At 40.3% G+C, this 23886-nt stretch overlaps 1 protein-coding gene across 1 annotated transcript in view; it reads right to left on the minus strand.

The window, feature by feature from the left end:
* Positions 1-12138: 12138 nt before the first annotated feature.
* Positions 12139-23886, minus strand: part of ZNF169 (zinc finger protein 169) — a 32964-nt gene continuing 21216 nt past the window's right edge. The window contains exon 6 of the mRNA XM_008591171.1: positions 12139-16036. Within this exon, the coding sequence (XP_008589393.1) occupies positions 14481-16036 (1556 nt within the window). The 3' untranslated portion in view covers positions 12139-14480. The remainder of the gene's footprint in view (positions 16037-23886) is intronic.

Here is a 23886-nt window from a genome sequence, read left to right on the forward strand (position 1 = left end):
TGGCAGTTCTCTCTGTAGTTTTTTGAGGAACCTCCATACTGTTTTCCAGAATGGCTGCACTAATTTACAGTCCCACCAAGAGTGTAAGAGGGTTCTTCTTTCTCTACATCATTGCCAGCATTTGTTATTCTCTGTCTTTTTTATAATAGCCAGTCTAACTGGGGTAAAATGATTTCTCAGTGTGGTTTTGATTTGCATTTCCCTGATTCTGAGTTATGTTGAGCATTTTTCATGTGTCTGTTGGCCATTTGTATATCTTAATACGAGAACTGTCTATTCAGGTCCTTTGCCCATTTTTTAATTGGGTTACTTGTTTTCTTACTGTTGAGTTGTTCGAGTTCTTTGCATATTCTGAATATTAATCCCTTGTTAGATGCATAGTTTGCAAATATTTTCTCCCATTCTGTAGGTGGTCTTTTCACTCTATTAATTGTTTCTTTTGCTGTGCAGAAGCCTTTTAGTTTGATATAATCCCACATATTTTTTCCTTCATTGCCTGTGCTTTTGGGGCCATATTCATAAAGTCTTTGTCCAGTCCTATATCCTGAAGTGTTTCTCTTAGCTTTTGTTTGTCTGGGAAAGACTTTATTTCTCCTTCATAATTAAAGGTTAGTTCTGCTAAATACAAAATTCTTTACTGACAGTCTTTTTCTTTCAGCACTTTGAATATATCATCCCATTCTCTTCTGGCCTGTTGGGTTTCTACTGAGAAATCCACTGAGAGACATTTGGGGACTCAGTTGAACATTATGTTTTTGTTTTGTTTTGCTTTGCTTTGTTTTTGCTGCTTTCAGTATTTTTCTTTGTCTTTGGTTTTTGATAATTTGATTATGACATGCCTTGGGGTGTTCTTCCTTGGACTGAATTTGACTGGTGAACTCTAAGTTTCCTATACATGGATGCTGTCATCTTCCTCCATACTTGGGAAATTTTCAGCCATTATATCTTTGAATATATTTTCTAGGTCTCTTCCTTTTTTTTCTCCTTCGGGTACACCAATTATGCAGAGGTTATTTTTTAAAGTAGTCCCATAATTGCTGCAGTTGTCTCATTTTTCTTATCTTTTTTCTTTTTGTTCCCCTGATTGGATAATTTTGTATGTTCTGTCTTCAAGGTCACTGATCTTTCCTCTGTTTGATCAAGTCTGCTGTTGGAGCTTTCTATTGAGTGTTTCAGTTCAGATAATGTATTCTTTATTTCCAGAATTTTTTTTAAATTGATTTTGTTCCTTTGTGAAGTTTCTTGTTCTGCTTCTGGATTGTTTTCCAAATATTGTTTAGGATTCTATCTGTATTTTCTTTTGACTCCCTGAACACCCTTAAGAGTTATTCTGAATTCTGTCAGACATGCCATAAATCTACTGTTCATTTACTTCCATTTCTGGCACTTTGTTGATTTCTTTTAGTGGTGTTATATTTCTCTTTTCTTGATCTTTGTGTCTTTATGCTGATTCCTATGCATTTGAGGAGATGGCTACCTTTTCCAGGTTTTGTAGGTGTTCTTTGGTGGTATTAGACCTTTACTTGTTAATATCAGCACTTTGTCTCTTGTCTGTGGTTTTTTATTTTTTTTCTGTTCTGTGGTGGATTAATAGCAACCACGACCACTTAAACACTACCCTGAGACTAATTTGCTGTCCTGTAATTAATTCCCAAATTGGGGGAATCTTCCTGTGGAGACTGGGACTTGAGCTGTGTGCCTGAGCTAAATTACTGCCTTGATGTTGTTTCTCAAACTGGAAAAAAATTTATGTTTGGACTGGATTTTAATTGTCAGCCTTTTAGTAATGTTTGGATCATGTGTTATCACACCAAGCTCAACTGGGCTGTGTGGAAAATCCAGCCTGGGACTATGTCTTTCCTGAAAACAGTGGCCCCTGCAGTTATTTCACTCTGACCAATCTTCACTATGTGGCCAGTGCCAAACAGAAGGCAGAATAGCTGCCAATGCTGTACCCCAATGTTCCCCTGATGGGTAACAGCCGCCCCCTCCACCAGCACTCTGAACATTTCCTTGGGGCATGCCACACATGAGTCCCCCATGAAGACGCACCAACCTTGAGGTGATCCCCTCCTCCCATCAGCTGTGGCCCCTACCTCCTATGCAGATCCAGGGGAATTTTGCAAGTGGCTTTGCTGGCCTAGGGGATGGAATGGTGGACTCAGAAGTGATTTTTTTTTCTTTTTGCCAGTGGTCACAGCACACTTCCCCCCCCTGTAGACTACAAGTAGCTTCGTGCAAAGGGTGCTGCTGTGACTCTGCTATCTCCAGATAGCTGTTATGAGCGCTGGTAGCTGCTCCTTGCGTTATGCCACACTGGCCCTGAGAGCGTCTGAGGCTCGGAATGATCTGAGTGGTTTTTCCTCCTGCTTGTCATGGCCTTTCACACCTTCATGGACTCCACAGGTCTCTCCTCTTCTCCCAAGTTCCAGTGATCTCAGAATGACAGTTTTTGCCTTTTAACAGTTGTAAATTGATTTTTTGTGGGGTGGAGTGGAGGGATCATCTATTCCACCATCTTGGTGACATCACTCCTACAAACTAATTTTTTTTTAAAAGATTTTGTTTCTGGGCTGGCCCGGTGGCGCACTGCTACAGTGCACCGCTTGGGAGCGCGGCAGCACTCCCGCCGAGGGTTCGGATCCCACATACAGACCGGCCGCTCACTGGCTGAGCGAGGTGCGGGCGCAACACTGAGGGTTGCGATCCTGTTGCCGGTCCCAGGCTGGTACGGGCACGACACTGAGGGTTGTGATCTGTTGCCGGTCATGAAAAAAGACAAAAATTTTAAAAAAAAAAAAAAAAAAAAAAAAAAAAAAAAAAAAAAAAAAAAAAAAAAAAAAAGATTTTGTTTCTAGGATTAAATAAGCTGCCAATGGTAGACAGTCTTTTAATTCCCATTATGGTATAAATTAAAGGCTCTAGAGATTAGCAATGTTTTCAGTGTTCATAATAAGTTCATACCATGATTCCTAGGTAATTAATCCATTAAGTCCTTATAAATCATCATAGGACACCCCTCAGTAGGGAAACCTGCTTTCTGCAACTCAAACTATTAATTGTTGTAATAAAAAAAAATAAAGCCTTTGCTCTTGTTTATGGTTAGTTACACCTTTTACCTTAGTTTTGCCTGAAGACCCCTTCTACGAGCTGCAGATTAGGAACTGAGTTTCCTGGAACAAACTTTTAAAAGCATTAATCTGAAATGTACCAGGTAAGCACCAGGTCATAGCAAGAAACTGAATCAGGGTTTCAAGTGCCCTATCAGGACAGACAGATATGGACAATTTCATGGAATTAGACTGCTTAACACAAGACAGACAATTATAGCTAGCAATACTGATTTAAATTTTATTTCATTTAACTGTTTTTAATCATGAAGTATATATTTATTTTTGACCTTACTACTTCTAAGAAAAACTATTTTACAGAGACAACTCATTATTTAATTTATTTATTATTATTTATTTTTTATCATTACACAATGTCAACATTTTTTGTGGCCCTTTACCAATTTCTCTGTAACCCCTTCTCCCCCTGCCCTTTTCCCACCTCTGTTGTCCTTAGTTACATTCACTCCTTTTGAGAGTTCAAGGAATTACTGTAATTGTTGTATCTTTTTTTGTTTGTTTGTTTTCAGTTCCACTTATGAGTGAAGACACGCAGTATTTCTCTTCTTGTACCTGGCTTGCTTCACTTAATGTTATTTTCTCTAAATTCATCCATGTTCCTGTGAATAGCAGAATTTCATTCCTTTTTATGGCAGAGTAGTATTCTATTGAGCATATACCCCACATTTTCCTTATCCAGTTGTCTGTCAATGGACATTTAAATTGATTCCAACTCTTAGCTATTATAAATAGAACTGCACTAAATATGGGAGTGCAGGTATCCCTTCGACATGATAATCTTCATTCCTTTGGGTATACACCCAGTGGTGGGATTGCTGGATTGTATGGTAGTTCTGTCTGTAGTTGTCTGAGGAAACTCCACACTGTTTTCCAGAATGGCTGTACTAATTTACAGTCCCACTAACAGTGTAGGAGGGTTCCCCTTTCTCTACATCCATGTCAGCATTTGATATTCTCTGTCTTTTTGATAATAACCAGTCTAACTAAGGTGAGATGATATCTCAGTGTGGTTTTGATTTGCATTTCCCTGATGCTGAGTGGTGTTGAGCATTTTTTCATGTGTATGTTGACAATTTGTACATCTTCTCCACTGGTGACTTTTCGTGTCAATGCAGTTGAGTATCGGGTGGGCTGCTTGCATGGTGGTTGTGGCTACTACTGCTGCAGTGAGCCACTTTTGCAGCAGCCATGGCTCTGGCAGTGGCTGTGGTGGGCCACCCACGTGGAAGTGGTGTTTTTGTCATGCTGCCTTCTGTCAGGAAAGGGGTGCTGCCATTGGCTCTTGCCTAGGACCCTGTGTGTGCACCTGCCTGCTGCTGGATGGGGGGTGGGGGGCTGCCCTCAGCTCCTGCCTAAGACCCCATGTGGTCAAACTCATTAATTAGAGTCAGTAAGATCATATCTGCAACAGGGAATTTAAGTAGCTTTAGGGATTATCACCCACACTTCTAATTGGAACTCAAAGAAAGTTCCTTCTACTAAAGCATTTTACTGGAAATGTTACCAGGTGAAATTGTGATGAATTCATCCATAAATTAATTTCTTCCTAATTGGCTAATAATTATATCTTTCATGCTGGTAAAATTCAGAGACCAGTCTTGAAGAGAAACAAAATTAGTTTAAATGGTCTAAATATTTTGTTAGTTTTTTTAATTGGCAAATAAAAACTGTATATAGTTATGTATAACATGTTGCTTTGAAATATGTACACATTATGGGATGGCAAAATTGAGCTAATTGACATACGCATAGCCTTACATACTTTTGTGGTGAGAACACTTCAAAACTACTCTCAGCAAATTTCAGGAATACAAGACATTGTATTAACTATAGTCACCAATAATATTAATTACTGTGATCTCTTGAATTTATTCCTATCTAACTGAAATTTTGTATCCTTTTACCAACATCTCATACTGCCCCCACACGCCCAGCCCCTGGTAACCACTATTCTAGTTTCTGCTTCTATGAGTTCAACCTTTTTAGAATTCACATATAAGTGAGATTATGTAGTATTTGTCTTTCTGTGCCTGGCTTATTTCATTTAATGCAACGTCCTCCAGATTCATCTATATTGCCACAAATGATGGGATTTTCTTCTTTTTTCAGGCTGAATAATATTCTATTGTGTACCTGTGGTAGAATTTTTTTTAAAGGTATGCACTGGTACTACCACAATCTTTGGAAATATGACAACAACTTAGTTATAAAAGATAACTCTTCTGTAAAGACATACAAATCTAATCATTTTGCTGATGATATTTTACTCTGGTTGTGCCCCTACTGGATTCAAGTATTTGTGTCATAGTAATACTATCACACAATGAGAGCATGTAGAAAGAAGGAATCTGACATCTAGGAACAATTTTTATGCCAATATTTTGTTTTAAAATTTCAACACTCACTCGTAATATGTCACATGACCTCTTCTCTCAACCATGTGCCTGCTCAAGTGCAGAGCTCCCCAGAGCAATCAGAGATACTGGACTCCATTGCTTTGTGGGTAAGTCTTTCTCTTCACTCACCCTGTCAGATTCTTAGCAAATGAAGAACAAAAGCCTTAATATGCTTAATAATGGGGCCAGACAGGATTGATTTACATTATTTACTGACAGAATAAATCAGCTGAGACCTACATTTGGATATATACTTTAGGATAAGATGGAGAGGCACCTCATAAAATCAAGAAAAAGATGATTGTTGAAGGTCAAATCAGTTGAGTAATATAAATTTTTTTTTTTCAATCTTTGGCTTAGACAAAAAGGAGGCTGGTTGAGTGAGCACTGACAAACATTAATTGTCATTTTTGAATTACTATAAACTGTTGTTGTTTTCAAATGGATTATTTATAGTCTTAAATGCTACTGTGAAGCCACTACCCCACAAGTTTATGATTCTACATAAATGAGCCTGAAACAACTTGATGGATGTAATACCAATGAATACCTGAAACAAGCTGGAAATCTTCCTATCTTCTGTGTAGATATCCTACTGTTCTGGGTTCAGGGAAAAACAACAAAAAGTACTGTAAAAGGAACATTTCCACTTACAACAGCACTTGTGTAGAAGATATCCAAAGTGAATGGTCAAACATACTGTATGATTCCAGTTACATGAAATGTCCAGAATAAGCAAGTCTATAGACAGAAATAGATAGTGGCTGCCAAAGGCTGGGGCATGAGGGAAATGGGAGGTGGATGATAAAGGACAGTTTCTTTGGGGTGATAAAAAAGTTCTAAAATTAATTTTGTAATGGTTAGTCAATTCTGTAAATACACTAAATCTACTGAATTGTACATTTTAAATGGGTCATTTGCATGGCATGTGTATTATGTTTTGATAAACAAGAGAAAAACCTCTAAAAGAGTGAGTGATTGATTGATCTTTTGTATTGTTTTTGGGTTTCAATTTCCTTAAGTTCTGCTCTGATCTTAATGATTTCTTTCCGTCTGCTATCTTTAGGTTTGGATTGTTCTTGTTTTTCTAGTTATTTAAGGTGAAGTGTTAGGTTGTTCACTTGCCATCTTTCCATTCTTCTGAAGTAAGCATTTAATGCGATAAATTTCCACCTTAGTACTGCTTTTGCTGTATCCCACAGGTTTTGGTATGATGTATCATTATTTTCAATAAATTTTTTGATTTCCTGCTNCACTGTAGCAGTGCGCCACCGGGCCGGCCCTCCTGCTTGATTTCTTCTTGGACCCATATGTTGTTAAGTAGAATGCTGTTTAATTTCCATGTGTTTGTATACTTTCCAGAATTTCATTTATTATTGATTTCTAATTTCAATCCATTGTGGTCTGAGAAAATACATGGGATAAACACAATTTCTTTGAATTTGTTGAGACTTGATCTGTGACCTAACATGTGATCTACCCTGGACAACGATCCATGTGCTGATGAGAAGAATGAATATTCTGAGGTTGTTGGATGGAATGTTCTGTAGATATCTGCCAAGTCCAATTGGTCTAGAGTATTGTTTAGATCTTGTGTTTCTCTGCTGATTCTTTGCCTAGATGATCTGTCCAATATTGACAGTGGGGTGTTCAGGTCCCCTGCTATTATGGTATTAGTGTCTATTTCCTTCTTTAGGTCTAATAGAGTTTGCTTTATAAATCTGGCTGCCCCAACATTGGGTGTGTATGTATTTGTGATTGTTATGTCTTTTTGATGGATCAGTTTTTTTATCATTACATAGTGTCCCTCATTGTCTCTTTTTCTGGTTTTTACTTTAAAGTCTATTTTATCAGATATAAAAATAGCTACTCCAGCTCATTTTTCTTTTCTGTTTGCATGGTAAATCTTTTTCCATCCTTTCACTCTTAGTCTAGGCGAGTCTTTATGGGTGAGGTGGGTCTCTTGAAGGCAGCATATAGTTGGGTCCTCCTTTTTAATCCAGTCAGCCAGTCTGTGTCTTTTGATTAGGGAATTTAAGCCTTTTACATTAAGAGTTCTTATTGAAAAGCGTTGATTTATTCCTAGCATTTTATTATTGTTTGGTTGTCTTAGGTGTTTTTTGTTCCTTGCTTTCTGATTTACTGTTTGTTTTCTGTATTTGTTGATTCCTTGGGTTGTAGATAGCCTTGAGAATTTCTTGTAAGGGTGGTCGTGTAGTGGTGAACTCCCGCAGTTTTTGTTTGTCTGAGAAATATACTATTTGCCCTTCATTTCAGAAGGATAGCCTTGCAGGGTAGAGTATTCTTGGCTGGCAACCTCTGTCTTTTAGTATTTTGAATATATCACCCCATTCCTTTCTGGCTTTTAGGGTTTGTGATGAAAAGTCTGATGTTAGTCTGATTAGGGCTCCCTTATAGGTGATTTGACGCTTCTCTTTTGCAGCTTTTAAGATTCTCTCTTGTCTTTGAGTTTTGCCAGTTTGACTATAACATGTCTTGGAGAAGACCTTTTAGGGTTGAATACATTTGGAGATGTTTGAGCTTCCTGGATCTGAAGATCTGTGATTTTTCCTATACCTGGGAAGTTTTCTGCCACTATTTTGTTGAATATATTTTCAATGCAATCTCCTTTTTCCTCCCCTTCTGGAATACCCATGACTCGGATATTTGAGCGCTTAAGGTTGTCTCATATCTCTCTCAGATTTTCTTCAATGCTTTTGATTCTTTTTTCTTTTTCTTTTTTGTCTGCCTGTGATATTTCAAAGAGCCCATCTTCAAGTTCAGAAGTTCTCTCTTCAACTTCCACTAGTCTACTGGTTAAACTCTCTGTTGTGTTTTTTATTTCACTGAATAAATTCTTCAGTTCGGCAAGTTCTGCTAAATTTTTTTTTCAGGGCATTGGTTTCCTTGTACATTTCTTCTTTCAGGTCCTGTGTACTTTTCCTTGTTTCATCATGTTATCTAGCTGAGTTTTCTTGTATCTCATTCAGTTTCCTTAGAATTATCACTCAAAATTCCTTTTCAGTCATTTCAAGGGCTTCTAGAGGATCTAGAGCTTGAGAGTTATTACCCTTTGATGGTGTACTTTCTTGATTTTTTGTATTTCTGGTATCTTTTCTTTGATGTTTATTCATTGTGGCAGGGGGTTTCACAGTCCACAGGTTTGACACTATTGTCTGACTAAGATGTTGCTGGGGTTGCCAATTTGGTATGGCTATCCCAGTGACTGCTCAGTTGGCCACTAGTGCCTTGCGTGTGTGGTTGCCTCGGGTCTTGGGCCTTTCTGGGTAGCCACCTCTCTTGTCAGCTTGGACTCAGCCGGGCTGCTGGGTCACAGGGTGGTACCACAGGGTGTGTGGCCTCTGCCGAGCTTCCGCCTCCCCTGCTGGACGTCTCCCTATTCCGCGCACACTGGGCCGGGCTACTGGGATGCGCGGAGGCACCGCAGAGCGTATGGTCTCCCCTGAATATCCAGCTATTCTCAATGTCAGGACTCAACACAGCTGCTCCTCTCCCATTCTTTGTGAAGACTTGGGTGCCAAGAATTCAGCCCTGGTCACAGACCGAGAACTATTCCCTTCCCATCTGGAATCCAGGCCCTTTTGCCCCAGCCTACTTCAAGGACCTCCCCACTGATGTCCAGAATTCATAGTGTGCTCTAATCCACTGCTTCCCTGGGGCTGGAACACAGGGTTTCAGGTGCGCCACACACTGGGTCGCCCACAACTTCGCAGCCGCCTGCCTCCGAGGATGCCTCCTGCCGCCCCCTTTGCCACTCCCGCCGCTGCTGTTATCCTCCTCTGCCTGCCACCACCACTGCTGCTCAAATAACTACCAGGAAGGTTTGATGGGGGATCTGGATCATTCTATTTTGTATAGAGAACATGTAGTGACTCCGAAGATCAGCCCCAATGAACAGGTCAGTGTTGACTTTACAAGAATATAAATTGGAAAAGCAGTTCAGTGAGAATGAAACCATTCAATGGATGCAGGAAAACTGGTAGGTGATGCTTTCATGTGATTCTTTTCCTTGAGCCCTGCATGTCTTCCCGGAGTGCCTTAATGTCGGAATTTCCCATCCGGGCATGAAGTGATGAATCTCAGGCAGCAGCAAGCTGATCACTGAGTTCTCAGGTCTTCCGGGTGCAGGAGACACTGGGGCTGCATGAAGCATGTGGTTTGTGGGTACCCTTGTGCAAACCATGGCTACACAGGCACGTTTTATATAGATTATATAATGTAAAGCATATATGTTTGCATAGAGTGATGTCTGCACGACTGGGAAGGAAGGAGAGATGCTACAGTCCAGATACCCTACTTGTACTACCCCTTGGTTTTCATCTAGATTTGGGGTTTTGTTGCTTGTCCTCCCACAACCAGAATATGAAAGGCAGTGGAGGGAAGACCCCCTCTCACTTTCCTTAACCCTCTCCCACCCGCAACCCTGGGCTCTGGTCCTCACCCTCTCCCCATCCCTCCTGTCATTTCTCCTGCAGCTCTCCTACTTCACAGCCCACCAGTCTGCTGCTCCCCGGCCGGATGCCTTCTTTCCAGGACCCCTCTTTAATAATTCTAGGAGACAGAGCTTAATTCCCCTCACTTGGCATATGGGCTGGACTTGACAATTACTTCTAAGAGAAAAATGATAACTTTATGATGGAGAAACCTGGCAGACACTACCTTCACCAAGTGATCAAGGGTAACACCACTAAGTCATATTGTGTACCCCTTGATAAGATACAATGAGGACACTTCGCCTCTGTGGTATTCTTTCAAAAAGTCTATAATGTCAATGTAATAAGAAAACACCAGACAATTCCAAATTGAGGGACTTTTATAAAATCCTGGCCAATTCTCTTCAAGCATCAAGGTCACGAAAGACAAAGAAAAACTGAGACCAAAGGAATGTGACCACTAAGTACAACCTGGGATCCTAGATTGGATTCTAGACCATAAAAAGGTGAATAGTGGAAAAACTAGTGTAATATCCAAATAAAGTCTGTAGTTCAGTTAATAGTGTTATACCAATGTTAATTTCTTAGCTTGACAAATGTACCATCATTGTATAAGATGTTAACATTAGAAGGGACACATGATGTTACCAGTTGTTGACCTCCTACTGTAAGAATAGACTTCATTTACGTATATATTTACTATTAGCATAGACTCAAAGTTCTATTTTTTTCAAATGGTTTGTATGTCATCAGTGTACTCAATTAGTTTGGTGCTCAAATTGTCCCAGATTTGGCCACTGGGTGGAAGACCCTTCAAACTGGTGCCTGAGCCCTGGTGCCATGCTCTGTCATGTTTTTTTTAGCACTTCCTTACTTTCTGGCATGACAAAATATTCTGGAATCATCATATCCTAATCCTGGAAGCAGGCACTTCTCCAAGAAGTCTTGGTTTGCATTAATAGAAAAGGGTGTTGGAAACTAAGATCTGGACATTATATGTGCTCGCTGCTACTGGAGGGTCCTTGCTTCTTGATCATTTCTGTGGACAGACCTATAAAACACATATGTTTATATACACATACACATACACATAAATACATGGACACATACATATACATGAATACAAATATGCATGTGCACATAAACAGGCATGGACACACTCATACACATCTTAAGAAACAAAAGTTCATACAGATACTTCCAATGCTAGTCCATCTTCACAGGAAGCTTTCTTACTTTGCTCCATTCCACCTGTAAGATTTTCCTTCCCCATTGAGAACCCAGGCTCCCACCAACAAGGACACATGTACTCATCTGCTCAGTCCTATAATGCATATAAAATAGTTGCAGAATTGCTTCACCCATACCACTACAATACGCAAACCTACTAAAGTTTAGGATTTGCTTTTAATTCTAATATTCATATAACAAACCCTGCCCAAGACTGAGGTATACAGTTAAATACCATGTTCATTATTATCCCTTCTTTCTTATACAAATGGTAACAAACTATATATGCTTCTTGCATTTTGCTCTTTTCACTTAACATTTCCTGAAAAACCACTCCATTAACAGTTTGTTGGTATTTTCTTCCTCATTCTTTTTCACAGCTGCATTGTGTGTACGCACTAGTTTTTTAAATTTCCTATGCTGGACAATTGGTGCTAAAGGCACAGAGCCAGGACCAGGTGTGGGGTAGGCATTTGTCAGGATATGGGGCATATGGACTCTAGGGTTTAGGGAAAATGAGGGGCCATGGCTAAAGGGGGAAGTGCCTTGGGCTGGATATGAGGGTAGGTGGTTTCAGATCCTTAGCCTGTGACTGGAGCACTAAGGAGGGTGGTGGCTGAAGGACATCACACCGTGGGCTGGATCACTGGCACATGGGCATAGCTAACATGATGGGCCTTGGGATGCAGGGATGGAGGTGTGAATACATGCCCTTCAATCTGGTGTTGGGGAGGCTGACTGTGTTGCTAGTGGCTCATCACGAACAAAGGAAGACTTAAGGTGTGAGTTGAAGGCCATAATAATATCACTCTCACTGTACGCAGGACCAGAGTCCAGAATAAATACGTAACTCCTCCATGTCTCCCAAGAGGTTAAATACCTTGGGGTTCTCCTCAATAGATCAGAGAATGAGGTACACAGCCAGTATGCAACTTTGTAGAGAAGCAGTTTATTAAAACAAAACATCATAAAATACAGAGGCTGCTGTGCAGGAGATAAAGCACAAACAAACTATCTCATGACTATTGAAGAAAGCAACATTTTTCCTCCATTCCATATCAAGAAAGTGGAACACTGACACGTGACTTCTACCATCTTTACACTTATGGAGAAAGGAAAGGAATGGTCAGGAGAACACCCCTTATGGCAGGAGCTGACGGCTAGACAGGAATTTTGGGGTATCCATAGGGCAGAGTGTTATGGACTGACTGGTGTCCCTCCCCCAACCCAATTCACATGTTGAAGCCCTAATCCTCAATGTGTCTGTATTTGGGGATAGGACATTTAAAGAGGTAATTAAGGCTAAAATGAGGTCATAAGGGTGTGACCCTAATACAATATGACTGGTGTCCTCATAAGAGAGACACCAGGAAGTGCATGCACATAATAGGCTATGTGAGGATACAGTGAGAAGGTAGCCATCTACCAGCCAAGGAAAAAGGCTTCAGTAGAAATCAAACCTGCCAACACCTTGTTCTGGGACTTCCATCTTCCTAACTGTGAGAAAATAAAGCTCTATTACTTAAAGCACCCAGTCTCTGGTGCTTTTTTATGTAAGTCCTAGCAAACTAATACAAACTTTGGTACCAAGAGTGGGTGCTATTATAACAAACCTAAAAATGTGGAAGTGGCTTGGAACTGGGTAATAGGTAAAGGCTGGAAGAATTTTGAGGAATTGTTAGAAAAAGCCTGGATTGCCTTAAAGAGACTATTGGTAGGCATATAAATGTTAAAGGTGATTCTGGTGAGGTCTCACACAGAAATGGAGCAAGCCATTGCAAACTGGAATCCTTGCTATACAGTGGCAAAGAATGTGGCCAAAATGTATTCCAGTGTTTTGTGGAATGTAGAAGTTGTAAGTAATATAACAGCAGAATATTCAGATGAGATTTCTACACAGTGATGAAAGCATGGCCTGATTTCTCCTTGCTGCTTATAGTAAAGTATGAGAGGAGAGAGATAAATTGAAGAATTGTTAAGCAAAAAGGAACCAGAACTTTAAGATTTAGAAAATTCTCAGCCTATCCATATTGCAAAAAATGAGAAAGCATGTTCTAGACAGAACACCAAGGGTGTTGATGAACAACCATTTGATAAAGAGATTTGTACAGGTGTAAATCATGGAACCAATTAACCATCTCACCAGAAACTCTAACTGCTTGAAGTGAAAGGGAGAGAGATGGGACAAAATGAAGGCAGGTTATTGAACTTCTGGAATTCTAAAGGAAAGTACAATAGGATTACCGAGCTGTAAACATGCATTAATCTTCAAGAAAAGGGAAGAATGTGATTCTCAAAGGTGATTCAGATATGGGCAGGGCTACCACTCTGACCATAGGCTCAGGGAGTACAGATCGGGGGGGCAAGTGTGTCTCCTCCTCAATTTTGTGGGCCAAGAACTGCTGCCCCAGTGAGCCCAGAAGCAGAGCATTGAGCCAAAGGGGATTCTTCTTGAGTCTTAAAATCTAATGGAATTTGTCATCTTGGTTTCACACTTGCTTGGGATCCATCACTCCTTGTGTTTCTAATGTCTCTCTTTTGGAATAGGAAAGTCTAGCTTATGCTTGTCCCACCATCGTATTTTGCAAACAGATAACTTACTTGGTTTCATATTATCACAGCTGGAGATGAATTGTACTTGGAGTCTTACCTAAATTTGACTTAGATAATACTGATTTAGATGAGATTTTGGATTTAAAGTTGATGCTGGAATGAGTTAAGAATTTGGGGGTTGCTGGGATAGTGTGAATGTATTTTGTATGTGAGAAGGATATGAACTTTGGTGGTCCAGAGGGCAGAGAGTAATGGACTGAACTGTTCCCCCAAAATTTATATGTTGAAGTCCTAACTCCCAATGTGACTGTATAAGGTTATATGGTTGTGGCCCTAAACAAAATGACTAGTGTCTGTATAAGAAGGGACAAATGTGCACAGAGAAAAGGCCATGTGAGGACACAGTGAGAAAAGAGCCATTTGCAAGCTAAGGAGAGAGGTTTCAGCAGCAACCAAACCTGCTGACACCTTGATCTGGGGCTTCTAGGCTCTATAAATATGAGAAAATAAGCTTCTGATGTTTAAGCCACTCAGTCTAGGGTATTTTGTTATGGTAGCCCTAGCAAACAAAGACACATCACTCATGCAAAAAGCAACCACAAATCGACCATTACATGATCGATGAAAGAAAGTAATGATTTTTTTCCATCAGTGAAGTAGAACATTTACTAGTGATTTTCGCCAGTTTCCCACTCATGGGGAAAAGAAAGGAAAGATCAGGAGAGCGCCTCTTGTAGGGGCTGATGGCCAGACTTGGTCCTCCTGTGCCTGTGGAGGTGGGACTTCTGGCTAAAGCCGCGCCCACACTCCCTGCACACGTACGGCTTCTCCCCTGAGTGGGTCCGCTGGTGTCTGATGAGGGCGGATTTAAAGCCAAAGCCGCGCCCACACTCGTCACACACGCACGGCTTCTCTCCTGAGTGTGTCCTCTGGTCAGCGGCGAGGTGTGGCTTCTGACCAAGGCCTTGCCCACACACCCTGTCTACATAAAGCGCCTCTTCTGAGTGTGTCCTCTGGTGTCTGGTGAGGAGTGACTTAAAGCCAAAGGCACGCCCACACTCAGGGCACAGGTAAGGCTTCTCTCCTGTGTGTGTCCTCTGGTGTCTAATGAGGGTGACCTTCTGCCCAAAGCCACGCCCACACTGGGGGCACAGGTAAGGCTTCTCCCCAGTGTGTGTCCTCTGGTGTCCAATGAGGGTGACCTTCTGGCTAAAACCCCGCCCACACTGGGGGCACAGGTAAGGCTTCTCCCCAGTGTGTGTCCTCTGGTGTCTGATAAGGGTGACCTTCTGGCGAAAGCTGTGCCTGCACTCAGTGCAGACATAAGGCTTCTCCCCTGAGTGTGTGACCTGGTGACTGAGCAGCAGCGACTGCTGCCTGAAGCCACGCCCACACTCAGGGCATAAGAAGGGCCTCTCGCCCGTGTGTGAGCTCCGGTGCTGCAGGAGCGAGGCCTTCTGGCAAAAGCCTCTTCCACACTCAGGGCACACGAAGGGCTTCTCTTCCAAGTGTGTCCTCTGGTGAAGGACGAGGGCTATCTTCTGGCGAAAGCCTCGGCCACACTCCTGACATACAAAGGGTCTCTCCCCAGAGTGAATCCTCCTGTGGTTCGTGAGAGAGGACGTATACCTGAAGTGTCGCCCACATTCCCTGCACACGTATGGCTTCTCTCCTGAGTGCTTCCTCTGGTGTATGGTGAGGGAGGCCTTCTGGCTAAACTGGCGACCACATTCGGGACACAGGTAAGGCTTCTCCCCTGTGTGTATCCTCTGGTGCTTGATGAGGTCTGACCTCTGGCAAAAGCCTCTCCCACATTCAGGGCACACATGATGTTTCTGGTGGCTGAATACACTTGACTTTTGGCTGGGCCCCAGTCTGTATTTTCCGCATGTGACTGTTCCAGATTCTGAGACATCCGCCCCCTTCAACGTTCTGTCTGACTCTCCAGGGCTCATCCTCTGGGCCAGGCCAAGGTCTATTTCTCCCGTTCTGTTGTCTTTCACCCAGTCTACTGGGTGACCTTGATGTGGGCAGAAGAATGTCCTCGAAATCTTGCTTGGCTTCATCTTCCCAAACATGGTGCCAAGGCCTTCTCTCTCTCCACCTTCTCTTTCAATCAAGCACCTTGGAGCTTCTAGTTGGAAGTCACTTTTTGTAGATGAGCTTGTGAAGATTGGAGGGGGACGACCACTTAGCACATATTGTCTGAGGAATCGTGGACTAGATAAGGCCACCGGGTGGGAGAGACAGGGCCGGAATTCTGTCCCGCGTTCTGCTAGAGAGAAAGTGTTGGTCAGAATCACCGCAGGCGCTTTGTGGGCAGTAATACTTGCTCAGCAGTCATTGCTCAGATGTTCACCACAAAGATGCCTTTACAGACCTACCTTCCACCCCACAACGACACATTACGTACCCAATTGCAACACTGAAAACCCACGCTACAGGGCCGGCCCGGTGGCGCACTGGAGAGTGCGCCGCTTGGGAGCACAGTGGCGCTCCCACCGAGGGTTCAGATCCCATGTGGAGACCAGTTCCCGCTCACTGACTGAGCGCGGTGTGGGCGCAACACTGAGGGTTGCGATACCGTTGCCGGTCCCCGGTACGGGCGCGACACCGAGGGTTGCGATCCCGTTACCGGTCAGTAAAAAAGACAAAAAGGAAAAAAAAAAAAAAAAACCCACGCTACAAACCGAAGCTGAAAATCTTTCATACGTTTTGGTGAAGTGTCTGCTCATGTCTTTTACCCTCTTTTCTACAGAATTTGTTCTTTTCCCTTCAATTCCTAAAATATCTATATAGAAGGGATATTAATCCTTTATTAGTTATTTTGATTTATATGTTGATAGTATATTTTCCTCATATCATTTCTTTTCTGACATTGTTTATGGTATTTTTTCCACAGAAAAGTTTTTGATATTTGTTTTTTTTTTTTTTCCTTTTTGTCTTTTTTGGTGTCCGGCAACGGATCGCAACCCTCAGTGTCGCGCCCGTACCGGACTGGGACCGGCAATGGGATCGCAACCCTCGGTGTCGCGCCCACACCTCGCTCAGCCAGTGAGCGGGAACCGGTCTGTATGTGGGATCTGAACCCTCGGCGGGAGCGCCACCGCGCTCCCAAGCGGTGCACTGTAGCAGTGCGCCACCGGGCCGGCCCAAGTTTTTGATATTTGTATAGTAAAATGTATTAATCTTTTATTGCCTCTGGATTAGAAAGCCCCTCCCTACATCAAGTTAAAGATCATTTCACCATGTTTCTTTCTTGCATTTTTAATTGTTTTTAACATTTAGATCTCTGACCCATTGGAATTAATTCTAAAGTATGATGTGAAAAATGGAATTAATTTAATCATTTTATAAACCACTAGCCAATGCCCCATTTATTTAAAAAAAAAATTTGCTCTACTGATTTGAGATCCTACCTTTCTGAAATACTACATTTTCATATGTAGTCGGGCCTAGTCCCACACTTTCTATTATCTTTCCATTGATCTACTGATGGGGAAATATCTCACTAAAATTATAGAGGCTTTGTATCTGGAAGGGCTAGTCCCCCTCAGAGCTATTCTTGTTCAGTGTTTTTGTAGCAACTCTTATGTTAATTTTTCCATATGAATTTTAGGATTAACTTGTTGTAGAGTTCCATAAGAAAACTCATTGGAATTTCTAATGAAATTACATTGTTTATAAATAAACTTATCGAGAACTGTTATCTTTATTATACTGAGATGTTCTAACCAAGAACAGGAGATGCCTTTCCATTTGTACAAGTCTACTTTGTGTCTTCCAGCAGCATTTTCTAGTTTTCTAATTGGTTTGGCACATTTTTAATTCATGTTATTCCTAAACTTCTTATCATAAGCTAATGTTATTGAAATCAGAGTCATTAATTTCATCCCACAAGAAAAGGACAATAACATTATTACCTTGTGAAAATTACTACTGTGCTCCATTTGAGACCATCATTTTGTGCCATGTTAGGTATTAACAGCCAGGCCTATTATATTTCCAGAGCTGAGACAGAGCAACCCTAAGGAATATATGCTTTGGTGATTTGTTCCTTCTTTTCCAAAGACCTACAGCTGAATGTGTTAGGAACAGATTTCCTCTTTCCATAAGATCCTAATGTTCATTATCTGTATGGTTTTCTACTACATCAATCAAAAGGGTTCTTCTCCCCTTCTTTCATCGCCATTTTTATGTAAATTAGAGGTTCAGATTTATCCAGCATAGAAGTTATAAAAACAAGAGGTCAGTTTTATTTTCTTTGCTGTTTTTAATTTCTACATCATTTATTAGGTCTATCTTAGGTGAATGGTCATAGAAACTTCCATTCATGGAAAAACACAGTAAAAAGTTAATATATATGCTATAGTGGGTATTATCTACATTTCTACTCTCAGTAGAAATTTTTTAGGCTACTGCTCTGAGATGACAATAGACATGTTTGCCACATTATTGAAACATTAAGGCACATACTAATAAAGAACAAATTTTCAGTGTTATTAAAACACAGAATTCATTTCTATTATGGAATTAAATTGAATCCGTATTCCAATACAACCTTTTCTTAGCATACTAAGCACAAAATTTCTAGATTATAATTAAAGCAACTTTGAGGTACAATTTATAAAAAATTAAATGCACACGTTTTAAATGTACAACTATAAAATTGCATTTTGACCAAAGTACACATTTATGTAACCACCACCCCACAAGATTTAGAGAATTTCCAACACCCCAGAAAGTTCCTCTAAAGGCACTGTCCACTGCCCTAGACCCCGGGCAACTACTAATCTGTTTTCTGTCATTATAGATTTCAATAAATAGTACCAAACAATTTTTAGTCTTTTGTGTCTGCCTTCTGTCACTCAGCATAATGTTTTTAGATTTACATGTTTCTCCATATATCAGTGGTTAATTCTTTTTTGTTGCTATGCACTATTTTTACTAGAAAGAGACATCAATCTGAACCACTGATTTTCAAGTGGTAAAGTAACCTTGCAATTCAATAAACTGTACTTCATCATGGTATGTGTGTGTGTGTGTGTGTGTGTGTGTGTATAACATGGTGCTAACCTGCTAATATTATGTTAAAGATTTTTGCTTCAGTGTTCATAGAACTATTACATTACTATATACTTTTATTATTTTGTAATGTCTTTTTTAGGTTATGGTATTAGGGTTATACTGGCCTCATTAAATAGGTGGGAAGTTCAATTTTTAAAAAGTATTTATATAATATTGGTATTATTTCTTCCTTGACTATTTAAAGGAATTCACAAGTAAAAACATCTGGGTCTGGGGTTTTCTTTAAGTGAAGTTAAAAAAAAAACAATTACATTAATAAATGTAGCATTACTCACATTTTGTTCTACCCTCTGTCAGTTGTATTTTTCAAAAAATTTGTCCATAATAACAACTTATTTAACAAGTTATTAGTATAAACTTGTTTGTAATATCTACTTATTATCCTTCTAAAGTCTGAAGGATATGTGATGTTAACGCCCCTTTCATTTTGGAATTGATTATTCGTATCTTCTTGTTTTCCTTGAATAGTCTACCTAGCAATATATAATTCTGTTGAGCTTTTTGAATATGTAAATTTGTTGATCTTTTCAGAGAATCAGCATTTGGCTTTACTAATTTTTCTGCTGTTTATCTATGTTATATTTCATTGATTTCTACTCAATTTCATTATTTCCTTCCTTTTACTCACTTTGCATTTCTTTTGCTCTTCTTTCTCTAGCTTCTTATGGTAAAACCTACGTTACTTCTTTTCTAAAATAAGTATTTAAAGCTATAAATTTCCCTCTAAGCACTGCTTTAGTTGCATTTCACAAAAATTTTATTTTGCTGAGAGGAATTGTAAAAGATCTAAATAAACGGACCAGTATTAGTGGCGTGAAGGCTCAATATTGGCAAGATATAATTTCTCCCCCAAATAATCTACAGATGCAATAATGTCTCAATAAGAAACACCATCCAAGTTTTCCTTTTGTCTTTCTTTTCTCTTTTTTTTTCTTTTTTTTTTTTCAAAAGCTGATCCTAAAATTTAAATGGAAATGCAGAAGACCTAAACTATCCAAAGCAATCTTGAAAAAGAAGAACAAAATTTATGATTAAAAAAAGAAACACAACTAGTCCTCACTTACACTACCTAACTTCAAAAATTCCTATAATCCAGGCCGGCCTGGTGGAGTAGAGTGCAGCGCTTGGGAGCGCGGTGGCGCTCCCACTGAGGGTTCGGATCCCATATAGAGACCGGTCTGCTCACTGGTTGAGCGCGGTGCAGGCGCGACACCGAGGGTTGCGATCCCGTTGCTGGTCACGAAAAAAGACAAAAAGGAAAAAAAAATTCCTATAATCCTACAGTAAAACAGTGTGGCTTGTGACATATCAATCAAAGGAACTTAGAATACACAGCACAAAATAGCCCCACACTTAGCCAGTCATTGGATTTTCAACAAAAGTACCAAAGCAATCCATTGAGGGAAAGGCAAGTCTTCTCAGTAAATGATGCTAGAGCTGCTGAGTATTCATATGGAAAAGAAAAATAAACTTTAATCCCTGCCTCACATCATACACAAAAAATTCCAGGTGGCTCATAGACCTAAATGTAAAAGCTAATACTGTATAGCATTTACAAGAAAACATAAGAGAGTATATTCATGACAATGAAAGTGCTCTAAAGAGGGAAAAATGAGACTTCCTTAGAATCACAAACATCTGTTTATCAGAAGATACTGAACAGAGAACAGAAAAGTTTCAGATCAGGAGAAAATATTTGCAAAACATATATATGACAAAAGATTAGTATCTGAACTAAGAAATGACTCAGAGAACTTAACAAGAACAAAAAACAATGCAATAAAAAATTGAAAAAAAATTTGAATGGGCACTTCACAAAGGAAAACATGAATGATAACAAAGCACTTAGAAAAGTGCTCCACATCATTACCATGCAGTTTTAATGCAAATTAAAACCACAATGAGATACCACTATACATCCATCACAGCAGTTAAACACACTGTCAGGGAAGATGTGAAGCAAGAGGAACTCTCATAGTGAAAAATGGAAAACCATTTTGGAAAAGGTCTGGTCACTTCATATAAAACTACATAAACAGTTACCCTATGATCCAGTGTACTTGGGTGAACAGTAATAGTCTTCCCTCCAAATTCATGCCTACCCATATTATGTGAATGTGGGCTTATTTAGAGATTTGTATACAGGTGTAATTAAGTTAAGATGAGGTCATACTGGATTAAGGTGAGCCTTGATCCAATGATTGGTGTCCTTATAAGGAGAAAGCTGGATTCAGAGAGACAAAGAAGGAAGAAATCTGTATGACAATGGAGGCAGAGATTGGAGTGGCACAGCCACAAGTCAAGAAATGCTAAGGATTGCCAGTAACCACCAGAAGATAGGAAAGAGGCATTTTCCTCAGTCTCCAACAGGAATAAACCCTGCCGACACATTGATTTTGGACTTCTGGCCTCCTGAACTGTGAAAGAATAAACTTGTTGTTTTAAACTATCCAGTGTGTGGTAATCTGTTACAGCAGCCCTATAAAAATAATATACCCAGCATATACCCTAAGTATTTATCCAAAAGAAATAAAGACATATGTTTATGTTTTTTAAAAAAATTAGCATAAAAATGTTAATAGCAGCTTTTATTAAATAGCTAAAAACTGGGAACTGTCAAGGTGTCTATCAAGGGGAATAGATAGCTGCACATTTATCCAATAATATGCTACTCGGCATTAAAAAGGAATAAACTACTATTGAAGCTTAAAAACTTTATGCTGAGTGAAAGAAGCTTTATACAAAAGAGCACATATTGAATGATTCCAATAATGTGTCATTCTAGAACAGGCAAAACTAATCTATGATGAAATAAAATCAGATCTCTGAGACATGGGGACGGGTTTACAGGGATGGAGCATGAGGGAACTATCTGGGATGACAGTAATAATCTGTATCTTGATATGATTTGGGTGGGAGAGGTGTATACCTTTATTTGAATTAGACTAGTACACTTAAGATTCTGCATTTCCTATAAGTTGGTTCAGGAAGTTAGTTCCTATAGTTCTACCTAAAAGGAAAATATAAACAACTGTAAGCTAATGATATGCATGCTACCCACTCCTCCTGGGTGAATCACCTTTCCTGGGGTCTACCTAGCTGATATGAACAGCCAGGAATTGGCCTCCTAAATTGCAGTATATGGAGATGTTCAGGTAGACATCTGGACCTGATTCCATGAGTCCCTACTTGACAGACCATCCACATGAGCCTACTCAGGAGGAAACTATCCCTTTCCTCACACCACTTATCTGGTTGTCTTGGCCAGGACAGACAGTGGTCCAATCAGACCTTAACACATATTCATAACTGACAAGTACACTGATGGTTCCAGATCCTCTGGAAAATAAGAAGCAGAAGCTAAGAATATGCCATGAAGCCCCCTAACAATGACAGCTATAGCCACCCATTAGCAGGACCTCATAAGCTGCTCACTACCTACGAGGAGAACACCAGTCTCTTTTCCAAGAAGAGCAAGGTCTTGATACAGTGCACTTACTCAGATACGCCCAGCTATCCAGATATCCCAGGGAGAAACTGCTTGCACTAACCTCTTCACTCATACCAACCAATGAGATATAATTAGAAAGCTGCCAGAATAGCTAAAATAAAAGCACAGTGATAACATCAAATGCTGGCAAGGATGCAGAGAAACTGAATTACTGAAACATTGCTAGTGAGAATGTAAAATAGTATTCTCGAAATGAGTATTAAACTCTTTTTACAAAATTGAATACATGCTTACCATGACCCAGCAATTGCACTCTTGCATACATATCCTAGAGAAAAGAAAACTTCATGTTCACACAAAAACCTATACTCAAATGTTCCTTACTGTTTTATTCATAATAGCCCAAAACTGGAAACAACCCAAACGTCTTTCAGTGGGTGAATGGTTTAGCAAACTGTGGTACATCCATACCATGGAAAACTGCTCAACAATGAAAGAAATGAAGTACTGATGCATGCAACAACTTGAATAGCCCTCAGGGAATTATGCTAAATGAAAAAAGGTGGTCCTATGATTTCTTTTATATAACATTCTTGAAATGAAAATATTATAGAGACAAAGAACAGATCAGTGGTTGCCAGATATAACAGAGTGAAGAAAGGAGTTGGCTGTAGCTATAAACGGGTAGCACAGGAGATCCTTGCAATGGTACTTTCCCGTATCTTTGATTTGGGTGCTGGTTACATGAAGCTATTTGTGATAAAATTACATAGAAGTAAACACACACACACACAAATTAAAGAGTGAATGTAAAATTGGTGAAATCTGAATAAGATCAGTATTACCAGAAATACAAGCCTGGTTTAACAATTAAAAAAAAAAAAAAAAACCCAATAACAATGTAATTCACCATATTAAGACTAAAATAGAAAGAAAACCTATGATCATCTCCAAAGATACCAAAAAAGCATTTGACAAAATCCAACATCCACTCCCAATAAAAACTCTTATCAAATAATGAATTCAAGAAAACTCTGTCAGGGCCAGCCCGGTGGCACACTGCTACAGTGCGCTGCTTGGGGGTGCGGCGGTGCTCCCGCCGAGGGTTCGGATCCCACATACAGACCGGCTGCTCACTGGCTGAGCGAGGTGCGGGCGCAACACCGAGGGTTGCGATCCCGTTGCCAGTCCCGGTCCGGTACGGGTGCGACACTGAGGGTTGCGATCCGTTGCCGGTCACGAAAAAAGACAAAAAGGAAAAAAAAAAAAAAAAAGAAAAAGAAAAAAGAAAACTCTGTCAAACTGGTAAAGGACAGCTATAAAAAACTTAAGTCAGGGCCAGCCCAGTGGCGCACTGCTACAGTGCGCTGCTTGGGGGTGCGGCGGTGCTCCCGCCGAGGGTTCGGATCCCACATACAGACCGGCTGCTCACTGGCTGAGCGAGGTGCGGGCGCAACACCGAGGGTTGCGATCCCGTTGCCAGTCCCGGTCCAGTACGGGTGCGACACTGAGGGTTGCGATCCGTTTCCGGTCACGAAAAAAGACAAAAAGGAAAAAAAAAAAAAAAAAGAAAAAAATTTTTG

This window comes from Galeopterus variegatus, unplaced genomic scaffold, assembly GCF_000696425.1.
Source record: "Galeopterus variegatus unplaced genomic scaffold, G_variegatus-3.0.2 Scaffold6718, whole genome shotgun sequence".
NCBI classification, from domain to species: Eukaryota; Metazoa; Chordata; class Mammalia; order Dermoptera; family Cynocephalidae; genus Galeopterus; species Galeopterus variegatus.